This window comes from Vanessa atalanta, chromosome 11 (assembly GCF_905147765.1).
Source record: "Vanessa atalanta chromosome 11, ilVanAtal1.2, whole genome shotgun sequence".
Lineage (NCBI taxonomy): Eukaryota > Metazoa > Arthropoda > Insecta > Lepidoptera > Nymphalidae > Vanessa > Vanessa atalanta.
The window spans coordinates 1,654,235-1,672,336 of NC_061881.1; the positions used below are offsets into that span (position 1 = coordinate 1,654,235).

The window sequence follows — 18,102 nt, forward strand, 5'->3', positions numbered from 1 at the left end:
TGTGGTAATGATTATTTAAATACCATTGGAATGAATAATACTTTTTGGGTATATTTGGAATTAAGCATGGCTAATCAAGAACGATTATTGGATAATTAGTGAATATTAATTTAATTGTAATTCTGATTTATTTAAGAAAGAAATCTACTAGAGTGTCTTACGGCGGTAGAGTAATATTAATGACCCAAAACCGCTCTATGTAAAGTTTACTTGAATAATAATAATAAAAATATTTATTTGTTAAATTGAAAGAACTCCTAAGTTATAGTAGATTCTGGATTGGCACAACCAAATTGATTTAATTTCTCGTCTTTAATAAATGTCAAAACATTGCCTATAGACTTCGTTTGCGTTTCTTCTATAAGAAGTGATAGAATATACTGTCCGCACCATCTCTTCCTCTTAATTAGCATCAAGATATTCTAGTGCATTAAGCTTATTATTATTAATAATAAATAACAGTGCACCCTGACATAGTTTAGGTCTTATCGTGGCAAAAGTCTTTTCCCGTGGTAGTGTGTGACTAAACCCAGTACAGCGGATAGAGTCGCTATCCCAGCAGCATGTGACGTTTGTAGAGAACTGCCCCACAACCAGCCCCGAGGCAGCCAGCTGACAGCATGAATCACATCCAGGACGAGCTTCGTACTAGTCAATGTAGCTTGTGTGAATCTTGCCGGAGCGCATTTAGTACGATTGGGATCTTTCAAATTCTGAGCAGATACGTGTAAAGCTCTGATTGACCTGTTGAAGTTTTTTTTTTTAATGATACATCTCATTAATGAGGGAAACTGGAAAATACACCAGAAATCTTATAAGAATTTATCTTATATAAGCACGTGTTAAGATATGTTATCTTTAATCGTGACGTAACAAAAAGCTGCGACAGAAGCTATCGCGAGAGCATAACGATATAGATAATCACGGTGATAGACGACGGTTACCTACTTTATGCTTTTTATAAAAGTATATAATTATTAAACATAAATAGTCTTAAAATACCCAAAACCAAATTGAAATAATTATTAATTTGTATTTAAAATAATTTGTATTTATATAAGTAAAAAGCTATTGTTATAGTAAAACGAATACTACAACTATTGTTCTTCTGCTTCTCAAAGAAAAGACGAGAAGTGAAAATATTAAACATTAAGAAATAAATAATATCGAAAAAAACAATTTCTTTTCGTTCATTTCTAAATTGTAATAGAAATAAATTCCTCACCTGATCAATCCAATGAATGAGAACAGCGCCCAGAAGAGCTTATGTGCAGTTCTTATTTTGAACGCCTTTTCCTCATCTAGTGTCAATACGCCTGTATCAAGTAAGAAGACGATTTTCTCAGCCTGTAAGTACGCTAGCGTGAACAAGCCATTCGACACGCCAAGAGCTCCCCACCACGGACCATCCTGTGAAATTATTTTATGTTATAACATGCCTATTCACATGTCTATTAATTCTATAGTTAACCTGCTGGTGCTAACTGTAGAATTAATTTAAATTTATATTCAAGTCAAGTATTTTCATTGCGTTGAGCTCAAATATGATAAAATCGTGAATGCTCTTAAAACATACCTTTACCGGAGTACTGCAGCAACAATTCTACTACTCTAAGTTCTTACCTGTTTCCCAAGTCCATATTTGAGGATATTGTTAAGCACAGCCGCATCATCAAAGAGTCTTAAGGCTGCCCGGGCACTCGCAAGGTTCGCACTTGCTGTCAAAAGATTTTGCCGCTTCGAACTCGCGCCCCAAAGCTTTAGGATGTAGCTTGTCAGTGATACTATCTAATTAAAGAAATATTTTTATTTAATCGACAATGATATCATTATTATTAGGACCTATTACATAAGACAAAATCTGCTAACGTAGAGTGGTGGCATTATATTGAATACAATACTTTAAGTTTACAATATTCAAAAGTAGATTTTTTAACCCTGTCTGAATAAAGAATATTGAAATGCTTGTAGTTGCATTATAAATGCAGTAACATGATTTCTACTTTTAAAAATTGATGCATGGATCTTCATAGATTGATTTATTCTCAACAATAATAACTATCTTTCTCATATAACTCTCTTTCTCATAAAATCACGAAAAACTTAAAAAAAATCATTAACTTGTTCTAATTAATTCACTTACTTTATCGCGATTACTGTGAGCCTGCAATAAATCGCAGATTTCGTCGACCGTATTCATTATAGATTATATTTAAAGTTATTTTTTGTGTAAACTTAACTCTCGCAATTGATGTAATAAAACTAACAAAATATTCGAGACAAAAAGTACTATCATTCATTTTGAGATTAGATAATAATTTAAATGATAAGTAATCAGAATTATCTACGAGTATATAGACGAGGATATAGGGTTAGCTCATTTACGAGTTTGTTTAACGTGTACATACATGATGATCATGTCGTTCTGACCGATTTCGTCCCCGTCGTCGTCGAGGGAGAGTTATTTATGGGGGACATATTACAGTGTACAAGTGTGTCTGTATTCCCTAACTCCCACAATTCGATAGGACGGCAAATCCGACACGACCCAAAGAGTTAGATACACCAGGCGCAGGACCAACGGTTTCACGTGCGTTTCGAGGCACAGTACACGCTTCCAACTTCAAAACTACGGGATGTTACAAAGAATTCTTCGACAGAAAAAAACAGTAACATTTGACCCGCCCGAACGGGTTTGAACCCTGGACGGACCTCGGGATCTATGAACTTATATCCAACTACTAGACCTACGAGATCCTATGTTTACATACATATGACCTATTCCAATGGAAGTAGGAATAATAAACCTTAGATTTACGTTTTTCATGTGAATTGTTAAAACTTAGCTATATTGTGCACTACTAAGAGTTATGAATTATATATCTTTATTTATAATATAACACTATAACTACAACTATTACGCATAACTATTTATTTTAACTTCAATTTTACTTCTAAAATGCTCATATCATGACTCAAAGCTGGCCTAACGCTGTAGATTTTGAGATTCAAATTTGGATTCAAATTCTGGATCGGATTATTAACAATTTACTTTTTCTATCAAGAAAAAAATAACTGTCCGGAGTTAGGCAATCGGCAATGTTACACTCTCGTTTCGGAAGGACCATTTGGGTCTCAGGTGAGATGTGACGGAGACACACTTTACTATCAGGAATAGTATACTTCTTTGGAAATGTAAAACATATATATATAGGTTGGCTATAAACTTTAACCTAGTAGGCAAACTGTTAATGATATACTTAATATAAATGATTTAACGAAATAAATAGAATTAAAATTAAATAAAAAAGTAAAAAATTAATCATCGCAGCGATATATTGGTACTATTTAATAGGTAATATGTATGAACATGATTATTTTTCTACCACTACAATTTGAATCGATGTAGTTATAAGGTCATATAAACCATCCTTGGTGGTACATTTTTATTGATATGAGCCTGCTCGAATACCGCTACGTTACGAGTTAGAGAATGGAAATAAAATATTTGTATTTATAAAAAGAACAATATTGTATTTCGTTCAAAAATATTATTTATACATTTTTCAATAAAACATCTTTATTAAAACTAAAGATTTACAAACTAACAATTTAATAAAAACCAATCCGAAGACATTTTAAAATAGTGTTTTAGTAATCGAACAAAGCAGTATAAGTATGGTCCATTACAAACTGTAAAAAATATTAATTTTAAACAGAGGAAAAAGGCATCACAACCACAGTCTTTTATTTAAATAATAAATTATTTTCTGCCCGCATAAAAAAAAACTATAACATTCGTCGATGCGTTGCTATGGTTACCTATATAATATTAGGTTTTTGGCGCACATTTTACTTATTAAATCACACAAAAAGCGATGGTCATTGATTTTATTTAACATATTTATACTTCAAGAAATTTTGTTAATGGTAAAATAACTTTATTGGATGACCTTGTACCCAATAAAGTATGTTTTTTTAAATAGCAAAGCAACTGAACTTTCGTTAAGTGTGAACGGTTGCAGATCGCAACAGTAAATATTTTATTATTCAAACGTAAATGTTTCATACATTATGATTACTTCAATATCAAAATATAAATTGAAGATATGTATAAATATTGCCCAAATTGCTATAAAACAGTTTAGCTATTTCTAATATAGAAGAATGAATAACACCGGGTTTTGTGTTATGTACTTCTAATGTACTTTATACCAGTTTAAATATTAGGAAAATTTAATACAATAAATCAGTTGTAATATTAAATTAGGATAATTTTATTTTGAAATAAATATAACATCGAAAACTAATTCTCGTAAAATAATTTTATTGGAATAATAATTGCCCGAAATATACAACATATGTATTTATATAGTTATTAAATAACTTTATTGACAAATACCATCGTTTCTGAGAAACTTATATCAATCCATAAATACCTTTAAGGCCCTTATGTAAACTTAGATCCACCATCATGGTAATGTGTACTGAGTTCCAATAATCAATTACCCGTATAAAAATACTTCATTCAAAAAAATCTTAACAGTACGGGAGATAAAGTTCTTATTCCATGATTAAAATATACTTCGGTTTAAAAATGATCAATGTCACAAGTACAATAGATACCTAAGGGCGCATTTTCATTGGTCGATAAGGCCCGCATTCGGGGTGCGGGAGATTTCTGTAACGCATGCCATAGGGCCCGCAAAGAGTTTATCGTTTTCACTGGTCGTCAGAGCCCGCATACGGGGTGCGGGTGATTTCTATAACGCATATATAAATATCAATATATGAATGCGGATATCACCCGCACACGTTTAATCGACCGAGTTATCGACCAGTGGATTTCATTGGTTGTTAGCTTGCATGCGGGTACTCCCTGCAATCGGGCTAACTACCGACTTATCGACCAATGAATATGCGCCTTAATTATTATTGTATAATTAGAAAGCAAATTAAAATAGGAAGTGTCTGTACAAAATAAATGGCAAGCTCAGTTGTGTTACTAACCTAACCAACCTGGGAAATATTTTCGTAGTTACACTTCTTTTGGCCCTTATGAAAAAATTAAGAGAGTGAATTTTTATGATGCGCGCACATGATGACCTGATAACTTCATGGTGAAGTTGCTCGCTAAGCTGCCAATTAAATGTCAAGTCGCTCGAAATAGACAACTTCACACCTTATCTTATTTTACAATGTTTATTCTATTACAAATTTAAATTGTGAATTTTTAAATCTTTTAGTGTTATAATAGTGGTGAAAAGAGAAGAAATAAGTATTTTACTATTAATAAGTACCTAACTATTTTAAATTACGCCGGAGAAATGGAACTGCTCACGCGCGTATATAAGTACCGCACCTTTTTCATTTTGTTAGTTAAAAGTCAACATAATACGAGTTAACCTAAATATAAAAATGTTTTTTTTTTTATCAAATAATATTTTAAAATGAAACAGCTGAAATTGGCTGTTACTTTTCCAGCGTTGAATCTCGGATGATATAAAAAGACATAGTTACTGTTCGCGCAAGTGATATTTAATATTATTACTAGCTTACATTAATATTTTAATTATACATTACAACTTATCATATATAATCATCTGAAAGATTACTTGAGAAGTCGTTTCCTAGCAAAATATAAACCTATGCCGATCACCGAAGAAAACGTAGCAATGGCTGATACTTTGGTTCCTCCGATCTTTTCCCCCCACAGACACCCGGAAGGGAGACAGCTGACCGCATGTGTGATGTCCAAACACAGTTTTCCGGCAGTTATCGCTTGGATAATCAGTCTGGCGTCAAGATTCCTCCTCGCTTCGCAAGCGTCCTCAGCACTGAGACAATCCCTGCTCCACCAGACATGCCGCATAGACCGGAATGTTCTGGAAATATACAAAATTATAGGTAAATATATGTACGTTATTACTTCATTGTATATACTAAAACAAGTCAGAATTATATATTTGTAAAAGACAGAGAATGCTTTATTAACGGTAATTTCTTTGATTCCACTCATTAAAAGCAGAATTTTTAAAACAATATTTTTTTTTTTTTGTCAACTAGTTTTTATAATAAACACTAATAGAAAAATTTGGTGTCTTTTGTACTACTTTTTTGTACCAGTAGTCAGGTCCGGATTATTGGTTTGGAGGTCCAGGAGCACAGATGCCTTAAATAAATTGAGAACCATGTGAAGAAAAACTGGGATTTTTTTCTAATCCTAAATAGTTAAAACCTCATTTTTGAAGATTCTTTTCGGAACGCAATGCAAAATATAAAATCGGATTGGTCCCCTTTGTCTAATATGAAAACGAACGTGGACTGTCGACTCTGGTGTGTTCTCAGTAAACTTACTATGAGTTTTTGATAAAGCAAGCAACTAAAATTAAAAGCTCGAGACATTTCACTCTTACCAAGAGCGGATAGAGTAAAATTTAATAAAAACAGGTGTGCGTATACTTATTTATTATTAAGCAATTAGTCATTTGTTAAATTATATGTGCGGTCCAACTACGCGGGTTCCCCGTAAAAATAATGCAGTTTAAAAGCGCAAGTGGCGAAATTGAGGATCCTTTTTCCCTGAGGATTTTTTTTTATTTTATACCTCCTCGAAAAAGTTTTGAAATAAAAGCATCACCTGGCCACTGGGATCAGGGGCCCCATGCGACCGCATTGGTTGCATGGACATAGCTATGCCAATGCTTTCTTGTAGATTCCCGGGAAATCACCAGGAGAGAATCCCAATTTTCCTTTAATCCAACCCTAACAGAATTTCGAAAATATTTTAAAAATAGTGAAAAAAGTATGAGGCGAAAAGTAGGGCTTCATACGAATTAAGAGGTCTCTTAGCGGCGGTACTGGTTGTCATGTAAAATTATTGATATTACTAATAGTGGAAATGTGCAAGTTTGTGTGTTTGTTATTCAACCTCACTCGAACAACAGACATATTTTAACAAAATTTGACAAAGGTTAATATTATCATGGACTAGTAAAACTGGTATCTCCTTTGTAATTTAAAATAGTATTTTTAAATTATAAGACTTATTACTTAGTCGATATGAAAATAAAATGTATCTGGTTAACTCATTTGCATGTTTAAATTTGTAAATAAAATTGATATTAACTAAAAATAATACAATATTAATTAATTGAAATATTATATAAGCAATTGCAGCGTGTCAGTTGTTAAATATCAAACAGAATTTTAATTAGTTTTCACAAGGTAAAATAGACAAGTGAAAGGGACTTTTATGTCGTGAATCACATAAACTATATGCAGTATTATGTATACTAAATTTGTAGTATGTTCGTTAGTCACATAACTTTGAAAATATTCTTTTGATGTTTCGTGCCTTAATATGTTTTATTTATTTATTTTTAACAAACGATTTGAATTTATGAATCGTCAAAGCTAGTAGTAATTGCTGAATTTTATTATAGAAACGAATACCTTCGCCTAAGAAGGATTTATTGACTGAGAGGAGATGGAGCGGAGATGGAAACGTCTATAAAAGTGATCAATGGTACTGTAATTATACATAATGACATTGTCGTAAGTATATTGGTGACGCAACTGTGAGTATTCCTACTTCTATAAGCATCTCAAAGTCTGAAGCTCCAAAATTATGAATAGACTGGTCTTTTTAACCGACTTCAAAAAAGGATCAAAATTAGACTGTATTTTTTTGTAAAATAAAACCTATATGATATCTGTAGCATTACCCTAAAGTGATATGGAATTTAACATATTGACATAATGGTCTAATAACGGGAAGGAATTACAAAGAAAAATACTTATTTTATTCTAATACGTAATTCCATTATAAAAAAAAAAAATATTAAATGTAAGTTGGCGCAAAAAATAATTTGTAATCGAGTTTCTTATATTTTTTTAAAATAAAATTGAACAAGAAAAGAACAAGTATGCAATTGCTTTTAAAATTAAAATTTGTGTCTACTTATGTAAAACGTGTATAATGTTTATAGGTAATCATGAATCATGAAGGCACAAAGTATGAGGAAATTTGCATAATTAATATGCTTATTCTCTACTGAATAATACCTACTAAATAAAATATCAATAATGTCCTTATAGTTAATTATAGTTAATGCCACTAAAATATTCTTTCTCAAGGTCAGAAATCATTTGTAGACAATGCAAATAAAAATACTTACACATATTTTTTAGTACAAATACTTGTTAACAATAATCAACAATCAATCGTTAACAGAAACAGAAAGAGACACAGCAAGAAAAGATTGTCAAGACTATCTGTCCGAAGATAAAAAGTTTTGTTGAAGATTTAATGGCATATAACAAGTTTTTATTTAACTTCACTCGTTAAGATAGCTCATTGAGCCCTATTGACCTATATAATGTGGTGAGTATATTAACTTTTATTTATTTAAAAACATTAAATTAAAAAAAAAACTTTTTTATACTTACTGTATTAGAGATATATATAAGCTTCCTGCCCACAATGCTGTGCTCAATATTTCAAGTCTGTCTGCTGTAACTGTTGACAATTTAATAACGCCAACATCGTGAAGCCAGCATGCTTTTTCCACCGGCAAAAAAGCCTGGTCAACCATATTTGCAAGGACCCCAAGGAGTGCTGCGATTTTTGAAGATTCCTAACAAATAACAATTGTTATAGATGAAAACAAATCTTGAAAATGAATAAATTACAATTATTATCAATGACAATTGCTTTATGCCTTATTAAATCTAATAGTATGTACAAAAATATATAATAAATTATCTTAATATTATTATGTTAACTATTTATAAAACTTCTGTCTCCAGATAATGAATATTGCAAACATTTGAGTCGGCCACATGTCTTGGTGGCAAGTCTTAATTTGCTTACTGTTTTTCATTAACCATAAAAAGATTTGATTTACATCCTGTGTGAAAATCAATTCATATAAATTCTTGGACCGTTTTGTCAATTTTTTATTAATAATTATTTTTACAAAGCTTTCAATACCCTGCTTCAGGAAGGAGTTATAGACAGCTTAAATTTTTATTTGATTTTATCTCAAGTTGGTTCTTTTTAATTGTAAGTAAAAATAAATGTAAATATTTTTGTGTTAATTAACCTTAATAATTATAGCAATAATCATATCTTTTTTTAAAAAATAATTTGCAATTTCTTTTAAATAATATTTCAAGTGTCAAATTATTACTACAATAATTGCTTAATTTAAATATTAAACAGAGATAATTAAGCAAATGTCAATAATTACTGGCATCTGATAAAAAGTAATTTATGATAACGCAATTTTTTTTACATTATCTTTATCTTATATTTTATAATTGTCTACAATAATATGTTGATAAAATCTTGATTTCATAAGAGAATGTTAATATTTAAATAATTATGTCACTTACATGTTTTCCTAAGCCATAATTATATGTGTGTCTGATCATAGGAATATCATCAAACAGTCGGAGCATCATCCTTGCATTGGAAAGTCGAGAGCCAGCAACCTGCCATGACTTTTCTCCTTGTATGCAACCATACAATTTACAAGCATAGCATGCGAGACGGACAACCTGTAATTTATAACCATTATTATTCCGAGTGCATGTTCATGTTTGGAAGTATAATAGCAATTTGAGTGTTTGTGTTAATAATAAATGTTTTAATTAAAAACATAATATTAATGTAATAAATTTATTAATAATTTATTAAACAAAAATTGAAAATGAGGTTTAATAAATTTTCTTGTCTCATAATATATTAGGAAATGTATTTTGATAGAGCAACAGGTTATTGACTGGTATTTCCAGTACAATGCTATTTGTATGAAGGCTTTAATATTTCCGCATAGTTTACCTTGTCGCGTCCGTTATAACTATCTAATAGTTCGTAAATATCGTCCATTACCGACGACATTGTATATACACAACCGAATACTGTAATTTTAATTCACTGATAACGTATCTAGCAGCGCTAAAATATCAATATCTCTAGCACGTGTGATCGCGCTAATTTTTATTTGATAACTGATACATTTCCCCATTCTCCAAACCAATCTCGCAAACCTTGATTTCGAAAGGTTAGCCAATTCACAGCTGAGCAGTAATCAAACATGAAATAACGTCAAATCATAATACAATTGTCACAATTGACAAACATTTGACAACGTAGGTATTACGTGACAAGAAAACATACAAACAATTTTAAGTAATAATAATATTTATAATTACTATACATTTCGTCAATTTTGTCCAATAATAATATCATTAAGTTAAACATAGAATGCACCTAAATATATATTTATCTTCTCATTAAATACGTATTTTTATACGCATACATATTTGACGTCTTTATAGTGTCAAACTTCACATGTCACATAAGTCATAACATAACATTGGCGATTGAATTGAAAAGTAAATATGTATTTGGAATAGGTTTTTGATATGCTATAAAATGAGTAAAATATTTTCCATTAATAATATTCCTGAGTTTTCTCAAAAAGAGCGTATTGTAGTTGTTGGCGTCATTGGGAAATCACCTTACCGTTATCCCAATAAAACTACTCCGCTTATATCAACTGTAAAATGTGAAGAAGTTAGTAATTATTTATTAGTATAAAAATAAACAAAAGATTTCAATTTAAGTTGGACATATTTAAATATTACATATTTAAGGACATACGATAAAAACCAGTATTTTAATTTTAGAATGGTATAGAATGCCACTGGGATGAAAGAAAAAGCGTTCTATATCTCCATGCAGTCACATATCTGGACACTAAGCGACTCACGTCATTAGCTGACAAACTAGATGAAAACTCATATAGTACAGTAAAAGATGCAGATGCAGCCGACTGGTTGGTTGCATCTGGAGAGTTGGCGATAGAGTCGTGCAAGGCATTAGCATTGATCTTCCATCTCTGTCACATAGTGGTGTTGTCATCACCAACAGCAGTATTTGATCTCGGTTATCTGCAGTTGTTTAAGGCCATTGATGCTTACAGGTATGTAAAAATAGTTAAAATTAATATATTTATTTTGATACAAAATGAAACAAACTATACAATTCCTCATTCAAGAGCCTCTTTTCTATTAAGTTCTATTAGTAGTCATATTCTCGGATGCCTTACCCACAGTCCATATTGTGTGTATAGTATAATGTACATTTAAATTATATAGAATACAGTATTTTTAATAAGGAAACAAATGAAGTAATTCTTTTATAAATCAACTTTATTTGTGTAATTTTTTGTACTGAGGCATGACAAGAACAGGACAAGTAATCCTGATATTTTATTATCCAATTTTAGTGAAATTATTTCTTATTATTTGCAGAGCCGAACTTGCTACTCAAACTGCAGAAGAATTGCAATCATCAGATGCGGGTGGTGCTTGGGAAACACATGGTCGACCTTGCTGTCCTCGGCTTCTCTTCCACTTTCGTCGTGCTCCTACCCCTTTAAGGAAAGCACCAGCCGCTCTTAAGAGACTAGAACATGCGGTTGAGGACCAGATTTATTTCATTTTACGAAAAGCAAGGATTATTACTAATGTTTGGTAAGAATATTTAATAAAATTTACTGTAGCTACTGTAGTACTATAATGACAATTTTTCAAAATTACAGGATTTATAATAAAAGCTAAGCAGCAGGTTGTTTGTATATTCAACTGTATGTAATGAATAAATTGGAGCTTTTTATAGGAAGATTAGCTTTTTTTATATATTATGGTGTTTGGTACACAGTGTAGGAGTTAATGTGCTCTAACACCTTGTAGCAAGTTACAACAAAGCAGATAATATAAAAACTCTCTCCACTGTGCACACTCACATTTTGTATTATCAAAAAGTGCATCAAAAATTTTTTTTTCACTTGCAAACTTACCATAATATATATATACAAGTTACTGTAGATGTAATTTTGAGAACATATTTTTTTTCAGTGCTAAATCATTATTCGCGATCCCTAAGAATGAAGAATTTGTACACATAAGTGCCGAAAGCGAGAGGGACTCCGCCCGCGACGTCAGCTCTCTCATACGCGGGCTGGTGCAGCTGTGCACGGGGACGGAGTCCGAAGCGCCGCCGCAGAGGAGCTCCTTCAGACAATTCTTACAAGGCCACTTGGACTTGGCTTTCGGTGAGGGCTTCGATGATAACGTCGGCAAGTATGCCATGAGCACATCATTCTTTGAGGTAAGATATTTTTAAATGGAGCAAATATTTATACACAGATAATTTATATCTGTACAAACCATTCAATCTATGTGCGACTGCGATACATACGATATGTACGCGCCCCCCCAGCTGCCGAGCGCGGCGTCGTGGCGCGCGGCGGCGCGGGCGCTGGCGCCGCTGTACCTGAGCGCGGCGGACGGCGACGAGCCCGGCGCGCTGTTCGACGCCCTAGCCACTGACGTACGATTCTCGCAGGCCAGGTGTGCTAAGGTTTGTGTCATATCATTCATATATCATTATAAGACAAATTCAGTGATAAAGATAACGTTTCATTTTACGTGATGACAGTAAAAGTTCTTTATCTTTTCTATTCCGAAACGTATACGGACACTTTTATACTATTTAATTTCATGGAGGAAGAATAATTAAATGGTTTAAATTAGTTGTTTACGGCGTATATAGTGATGGCAAAAAAAGGATTGTTTCGAAAACTAAGATTGTTTTGGTCGGTTTTCCGTACTAAAATAAATCAGGGTTTAATGAACTTATTGAATACTGCCACTGATAATCTATTTAATTTATATTTAAATCAAACATATACACGTAGATATTATACATTATTATATATATCTAAAAGCTCAAAAACGAACTTGGCGAATGAAGATTGGTCTTGGAAATTGGATCATAATTAAATTTGAAATGAGAAAAAAGTCAAATTATAGTGTGTTGACAATTTGAACGTTAATTTCGAAATTGTCGCCAACGTCAGGATGGCCGAGCGGTCTAAGGCGCTGCGTTCAGGTCGCAGTCCACTTCTGTGGGCGTGGGTTCGAATCCCACTTCTGACATATGGTTTTAATGATATTTTGTTTTTTGATTAATTAATAATTGTTTGCAATGTTATAGCTGGTAATTATTGTTGAGATTACGTATTATGTTTTCATGTGAAAAAATACTCTACTTTATTCAAATTCCATATATAAATACTGTTGATATGTGCAAGTTAAACGGCGGTTCCCTGTTCTACACGCATACATAACAACTATAATTTTAATTATATGCAAAATCAAATGTATTGTTTAAGTAATTAAAGTTAAGGTACCCAAAAACGTCTAACAACGTTAACATAAAATAAACTTGGTCAAAATGATGAGATGTTATTTTTAGGTGCTGCCAATCGCTCAAGCGTCGTATGCCGAGGGCCTCCCGCCTCACTACTCCAGTCAACATCACGCACACAAGGTAATCGTCGCTTTCGAATATTCTTTTGAAATACAAATAGTATTTTAATATCGGCGAGGGTCACCCAGAGCGCGTGTGCAGGTGGGCGTGGCGCTGGGCGTGGTGGAGGCCATGGCGCGCGGGCCGCTGGCGGGCGGCGCGCGGGCGCGGCTGCGCGCGGCGTGCGGCGCCGTGTGGCGCGCGCGCCGCCTGTGCGAGGCGCCCTCGCTCACCGCGCACCCCTGCATACACCCGCAGCAGTCAGTGCGCCTTGTCATCTCACTCAAATAGAAAATAATAATATGAGTAGTAAATAAAAAATGTTGAAAAGTCATGTGTTGCTCTAACGACTGAGGTGTATTAACGCGTGCACGCCCGTGTCGCAGCGACAGCTCGAAGGAGCACTCGTCCGGCGTGCGCTACGTGAGTGCGTGTAACTGCGGCCGCAGCAAGTGCTCGCGCGAGGACCCATACACCGTCAAGAAGGCCAACTACACGTTCTACACCTACGCCGCCGACGAGTGTGGAGTTTGCAACACACTGCAGACTATCGACTTCCCTGTCTTTCAGCCTTCCACGCCCAGCTTTAGGTGAGAGTTTTGTGTCATTTTACAGTTAATAATAATAATATAGATATTTTTTTACTTGACGAATTCACTATAAAACTAAGTGCAGTTAAAATATGTGTAACATTATGAAACACCGTCTTAATCAAAATGGTTTTCTCTTTTTAAGCTTATTAACTCTTGCTACTGCCTATGTGGACTTGAATGTCTCTGCACAACGCCGTCCAAATATAATAAAAAGTTGAGCGCGTGAAATTTCATAAAATTATAAGATTGTTAAAAATGACACGTTCACTTGTATAACCGCAGGGCCGCATCCGTCAAGGGAGCACCGGACGAAGCAGCGGAGTACACGGAGAGCAGAGAGGTCGCGGAGGAGGAGTCGGCGGGGCTCACGTCGCCGCAGTCGGCGCGCGGCTCGTGGACGGCGCCCGACGAGCTGTCGCCGGGCTCCGAGCGCGACGACGACGACGACGAGTCGCCCTCCTGCGGCGACGGGCTGCACGTCGTCACCGTGCACGGCGACAGCGCGCCCGGTGAGCCCCAGCGCTGGCTACGGACACTTTGCCAGACGTTACAAACGCTAGCTGGCTCGAAAGTAGCAAATCTACCGACATCCATATTATTTCGGTTCTAAGAAAATATTATTTTTACCATGCTTTCTTAATCATTTCATATGTTTGGCTTATTACACAACTTTTAGGCTAAAATACACAATATTTATACACTTTACGAAGTAATTAATTAGATGCGAAATGTGTTCGCTCAAACTCAGAAAAAGTAATAAGCCGCCAGCCGTCGACGACGGAATACCTACCGGGCATGCTGCACTCGGGCAGCCCGGCCGCGCTGCTGCCCGCCTTCCCCAGCTGGGCGCTCGTGTGCCTGGGCGCGTCCTCGCTGTACTCGCACAACGCCGGCCTGCCCGAGCACCTGCAGCCCGGCTTCCTGCCGCACACCAACTACCTGCTGCCCTGGGACTGCGCCGTGCGCCTCGACGCCTGGCGCCCCCCGCGCCCGCGCCGCCCCCCGCACGCGCACCCGCAGCAGCACACGTCGCCGCCGCTCACCGTCAAGATCTTCATCGGCTTCGAGTACGAGTGCCCCAGGGGACACAGGTGACCGCTCTCACCATCCGTCGCCGACGTAACGAGACGCCTCGGAATCTAGACGGTCGCTCGTGTGCTCGCAGATTCATGATGTCGTCCCCGGACACGGTGGTGAACGGCGGTGGGGGAGCGTGGGGTCGCGAGGCGAGCCAGGCGGGCGCCCGACTTGCCAACAGCACCATGCCGCTGTACGCCTCCTGCCTGTGTCGCGCGCACGTGCTGGCGCAGCTCACGAGGCTGCATGTCGTCACCCCCAAGGCGCCCGTGCACGTCACGCTGGACCCCAAGGTATCCCTCGGAGCCTCCGAGTGCGTGGGCAGATCGCCCCCTCTATAGTCACCGAAGGATGAATCAAAACTTCGACACGACGACCGATGCTCCGCAGGTGCAGCCGGTGGCCGGCGGGCCCGTGTTCGTGCCGCAGCCGGCGGGCGAGGCGGCGGTGCGGCTGAGCGCGTCGGCGTACTGGGTGCTGCGGTTCCCGTACGTGTACGCGGACGAGCGCGGGGCGGCGCCGCGGCCGCGCTCGCCGTCCGACGCGCCCGGGTTCCTGCTCACGCCGCTCTTCGGCCTGCAGGAGTAATGTCTCGTAGCCTAACTAGTGACGCGGCTTGCGGACGGTGCGCGGGCCTGGCACCGGAGTTCGAACGTAATGTGTCGCGAATTGCGCTCTGCGACCGTTTCTTATCAGTAAGCGATTGGTTTTACGAAAATTATTTAAATACTACGGGAAGCGATTATTGTATTAATTAACTTTATATAATTGCATAAAGTGTATGTGGAGTACGCATGAAAGTCATTTTAAATTCGATGTATATGCGTAATGTGCGTTAGCCCAATGCTGTAATGCACTTCCACTCGCGTTAAGTTAACACTCTGTGTGTTTACATAGATGTGTGTATTTCAAATATTCTTACATGACTTCCGCGAGCTACCGCGCATCGTTTGCAAGCTTAACTCAAAACCAACCCGTCGGGGAGACTTGTCCTTTCAAGGACTTTACGTGTAGCACTTATTTTATCCATTTCGATTTAATTGATGATTTTAACTTTATTTTCAAATAAAATTAAATGAATTAAACCCATAAACGTTTCTACCCATGAAACTAATGTATATAATTTTTCACCCAAGTTATTTTCCAAAAATCCCAGATATTACGGGCGAGATCGCCAAAATATCAACATTCGGTAAAGGAAAACATCGTAAGCACGTTTCGGATGAAATTCTGCGACTTGTACATCCACCGACGTGCTGGAAAAAATACCAAATTGGGAAAAAACGGAGCTTTAATGTAGCAATAGAATATATACAGGCTTTTTCTTTAGATTACTCATCTTAAATAGATGGGCATTAAGATTTAATTTTATATTCCAGATAAAAAATCCCAAATAGGAACCAATAAAGACACCTTTTATAATGTTTAAAACTATTTTCAGGGCTAAGGAAGCAATTTAAAAGCAGCTCTCAAAATAATCATCGTTGGATTTAAGATACATACAATTTATTTTGTTAGTATGAAGACCTTGTCGTTATATTGTTTAACAAGATAAATATGAAAATAAAGTTTACTAAATTGACATGAATAATTATTTTATTTAATACATTTGTTCCACAATTTATTCAGGAATACTTTTTACTACTAATGGTGGGTGCACAAGGAATATATCATCTAAGATTCCATCTATAGATCTAGCAGCAGAGGAATGGTGCTAGAGGAGTGGTGGTTGCTATTTGTTACTGTGGTTTACGTTGATGCTTATTTGCTAGACTACTATTTTTTTTAAATTTAGAAATGAATTATTTATTTTTAATTAGTCTCTCTATCTAAAACTTTTTTCTTATTTACCTTTAAGGATTATTGCAATTAAAATCTGAACAACGTTTTGAGAATCTCAATATTAGACAAAATGTGAAATTAAATAAATCTGAACTTGAACAAAAAAGTAAAAAGGAAAATCAGAGGAGCAGATACTGAAGGGTGAGTGAGCCAGTATCTTTGTTCCCAAGATTGATGGCACAGTGATGTAAAGAAATTGCTTAAAATTTCTTATGGTGCCAATGTCAATGCGGAGTAGCAGTCATTAGCCTTTTATTTTATATATTTTTTAATTCTTCATATGAAAACTCAACCTGTTATATATAAATATTTATTCTACCGCAAAGTCGTAATACTTTGTACTACTATATCCTGTTTTGATGTTTAGATGAGTAGGTCAATGTAATTACAGGTTCTAAGGGATATAACAGTACTTCCTTTGGTCTATGCGACCCATTTAACGGTGAAGGAATGATTACTATCCGGTGTTACATTGGTACTTTTGCCATTCTGTTTTAAAATTAAAATAAATACATATATATTTCTTTTTGTTAGAACCTGAAATATTATAATTATGTAAGGTTTTTAATCGGATGCTGGATCATAAAATAAATAAATAATCATAAAGTAATAATAAAATAACTATACTAAGGTAATGCGTTGAATGGGTAGCTATTTCGACAAACACGAATGTTATATTACCATATATATGTATTCTCATGTAAGCGACTTATGTCTTTTTTTAAATTAATGTCTAAATCTAAACCTAAAAAACTTGCTATAAAATTTTATTGAATTAATTATATACTATCATTATTATTACACTTATTCTGTTATTGGTTATTGACACTGTTAATTGATTTTGAATATACAGAACTCGATTATTATACCCGTTTTTATTATTATTAAATATGACATGAAAATCAAATCAAGATAATTATTATTGTTTGATATATTTATAGCTACTTAAAGATCAAAATCAAAAATAAAAATATGTGGCAATATAAAAATACTAAAATAATATCGTTAGATATAATGCAAATAAAAAAAGAACATTACAGAAATAATTATTTGGAGCATGCGCACTTCGTAGTTCTATGAACCAATGACATCGTTAGGCGGGAAATTAGATGTGGTTTTTATTATTTTATAAAATATTCCAATAACATACAGATTTATTATAATGTAGATTGGATTTCTAAAGTCAAAAAAAGATAATATTTT

The 18,102-nt window shown here is 35.2% G+C and overlaps 3 protein-coding genes and 1 non-coding gene across 6 annotated transcripts; 2 read left to right on the forward strand and 2 right to left on the reverse strand.

The window, feature by feature from the left end:
* Positions 1 to 371: 371 nt before the first annotated feature.
* LOC125067494 (peroxisomal membrane protein 11C-like) lies at positions 372 to 2,200 on the reverse strand. The gene is made up of 4 exons (XM_047676153.1): positions 2,144 to 2,200; positions 1,624 to 1,788; positions 1,226 to 1,410; positions 372 to 744 (listed from the first exon to the last, which is right to left on the reverse strand). Exons 1-4 carry the CDS (start codon positions 2,198 to 2,200, stop codon positions 486 to 488), a joined length of 666 nt encoding a protein of 221 aa, XP_047532109.1. The 3' UTR covers positions 372 to 485.
* Positions 2,201 to 3,634: 1,434 nt separating this feature from the next.
* LOC125067434 (peroxisomal membrane protein 11C-like) lies at positions 3,635 to 10,097 on the reverse strand. 2 transcript variants are annotated; one of them, XM_047676045.1, is made up of 5 exons: positions 9,848 to 10,097; positions 9,400 to 9,564; positions 8,452 to 8,639; positions 5,579 to 5,885; positions 3,635 to 5,546 (listed from the first exon to the last, which is right to left on the reverse strand). In XM_047676045.1, the coding sequence occupies exons 1-4, from the start codon at positions 9,905 to 9,907 to the stop codon at positions 5,612 to 5,614; spliced, it is 687 nt and encodes a 228-aa protein (XP_047532001.1). In that variant the 5' UTR covers positions 9,908 to 10,097; the 3' UTR covers positions 3,635 to 5,546; positions 5,579 to 5,611. The 2 variants fall into 2 exon arrangements, with proteins under 2 accessions (XP_047532001.1, XP_047532000.1); XM_047676044.1 differs by having other exon boundaries at positions 3,635 to 5,885.
* Positions 10,098 to 10,358: 261 nt separating this feature from the next.
* On the forward strand, positions 10,359 to 16,639 carry LOC125067426 (nonsense-mediated mRNA decay factor SMG8). Of its 2 annotated transcripts, none has more exons than XR_007119727.1 (13): positions 10,359 to 10,585; positions 10,699 to 10,994; positions 11,326 to 11,547; positions 11,932 to 12,184; positions 12,296 to 12,436; positions 13,334 to 13,408; positions 13,490 to 13,647; positions 13,774 to 13,977; positions 14,263 to 14,489; positions 14,729 to 15,071; positions 15,146 to 15,350; positions 15,448 to 15,752; positions 16,499 to 16,639. XR_007119727.1 is itself a non-coding variant. In XM_047676030.1 (13 exons), exons 1-13 carry the CDS (start codon positions 10,445 to 10,447, stop codon positions 16,515 to 16,517), a joined length of 2,478 nt encoding a protein of 825 aa, XP_047531986.1. In that variant the 5' UTR covers positions 10,359 to 10,444; the 3' UTR covers positions 16,518 to 16,639. The 2 variants fall into 2 exon arrangements, 1 of the variants encoding a protein (XP_047531986.1); XM_047676030.1 differs by having other exon boundaries at positions 15,448 to 15,641.
* On the forward strand, positions 12,931 to 13,014 carry Trnal-cag. Its single transcript has one exon. It is a non-coding gene; the product is annotated as a tRNA-Leu (tRNA).
* Positions 16,640 to 18,102: the final 1,463 nt, after the last annotated feature.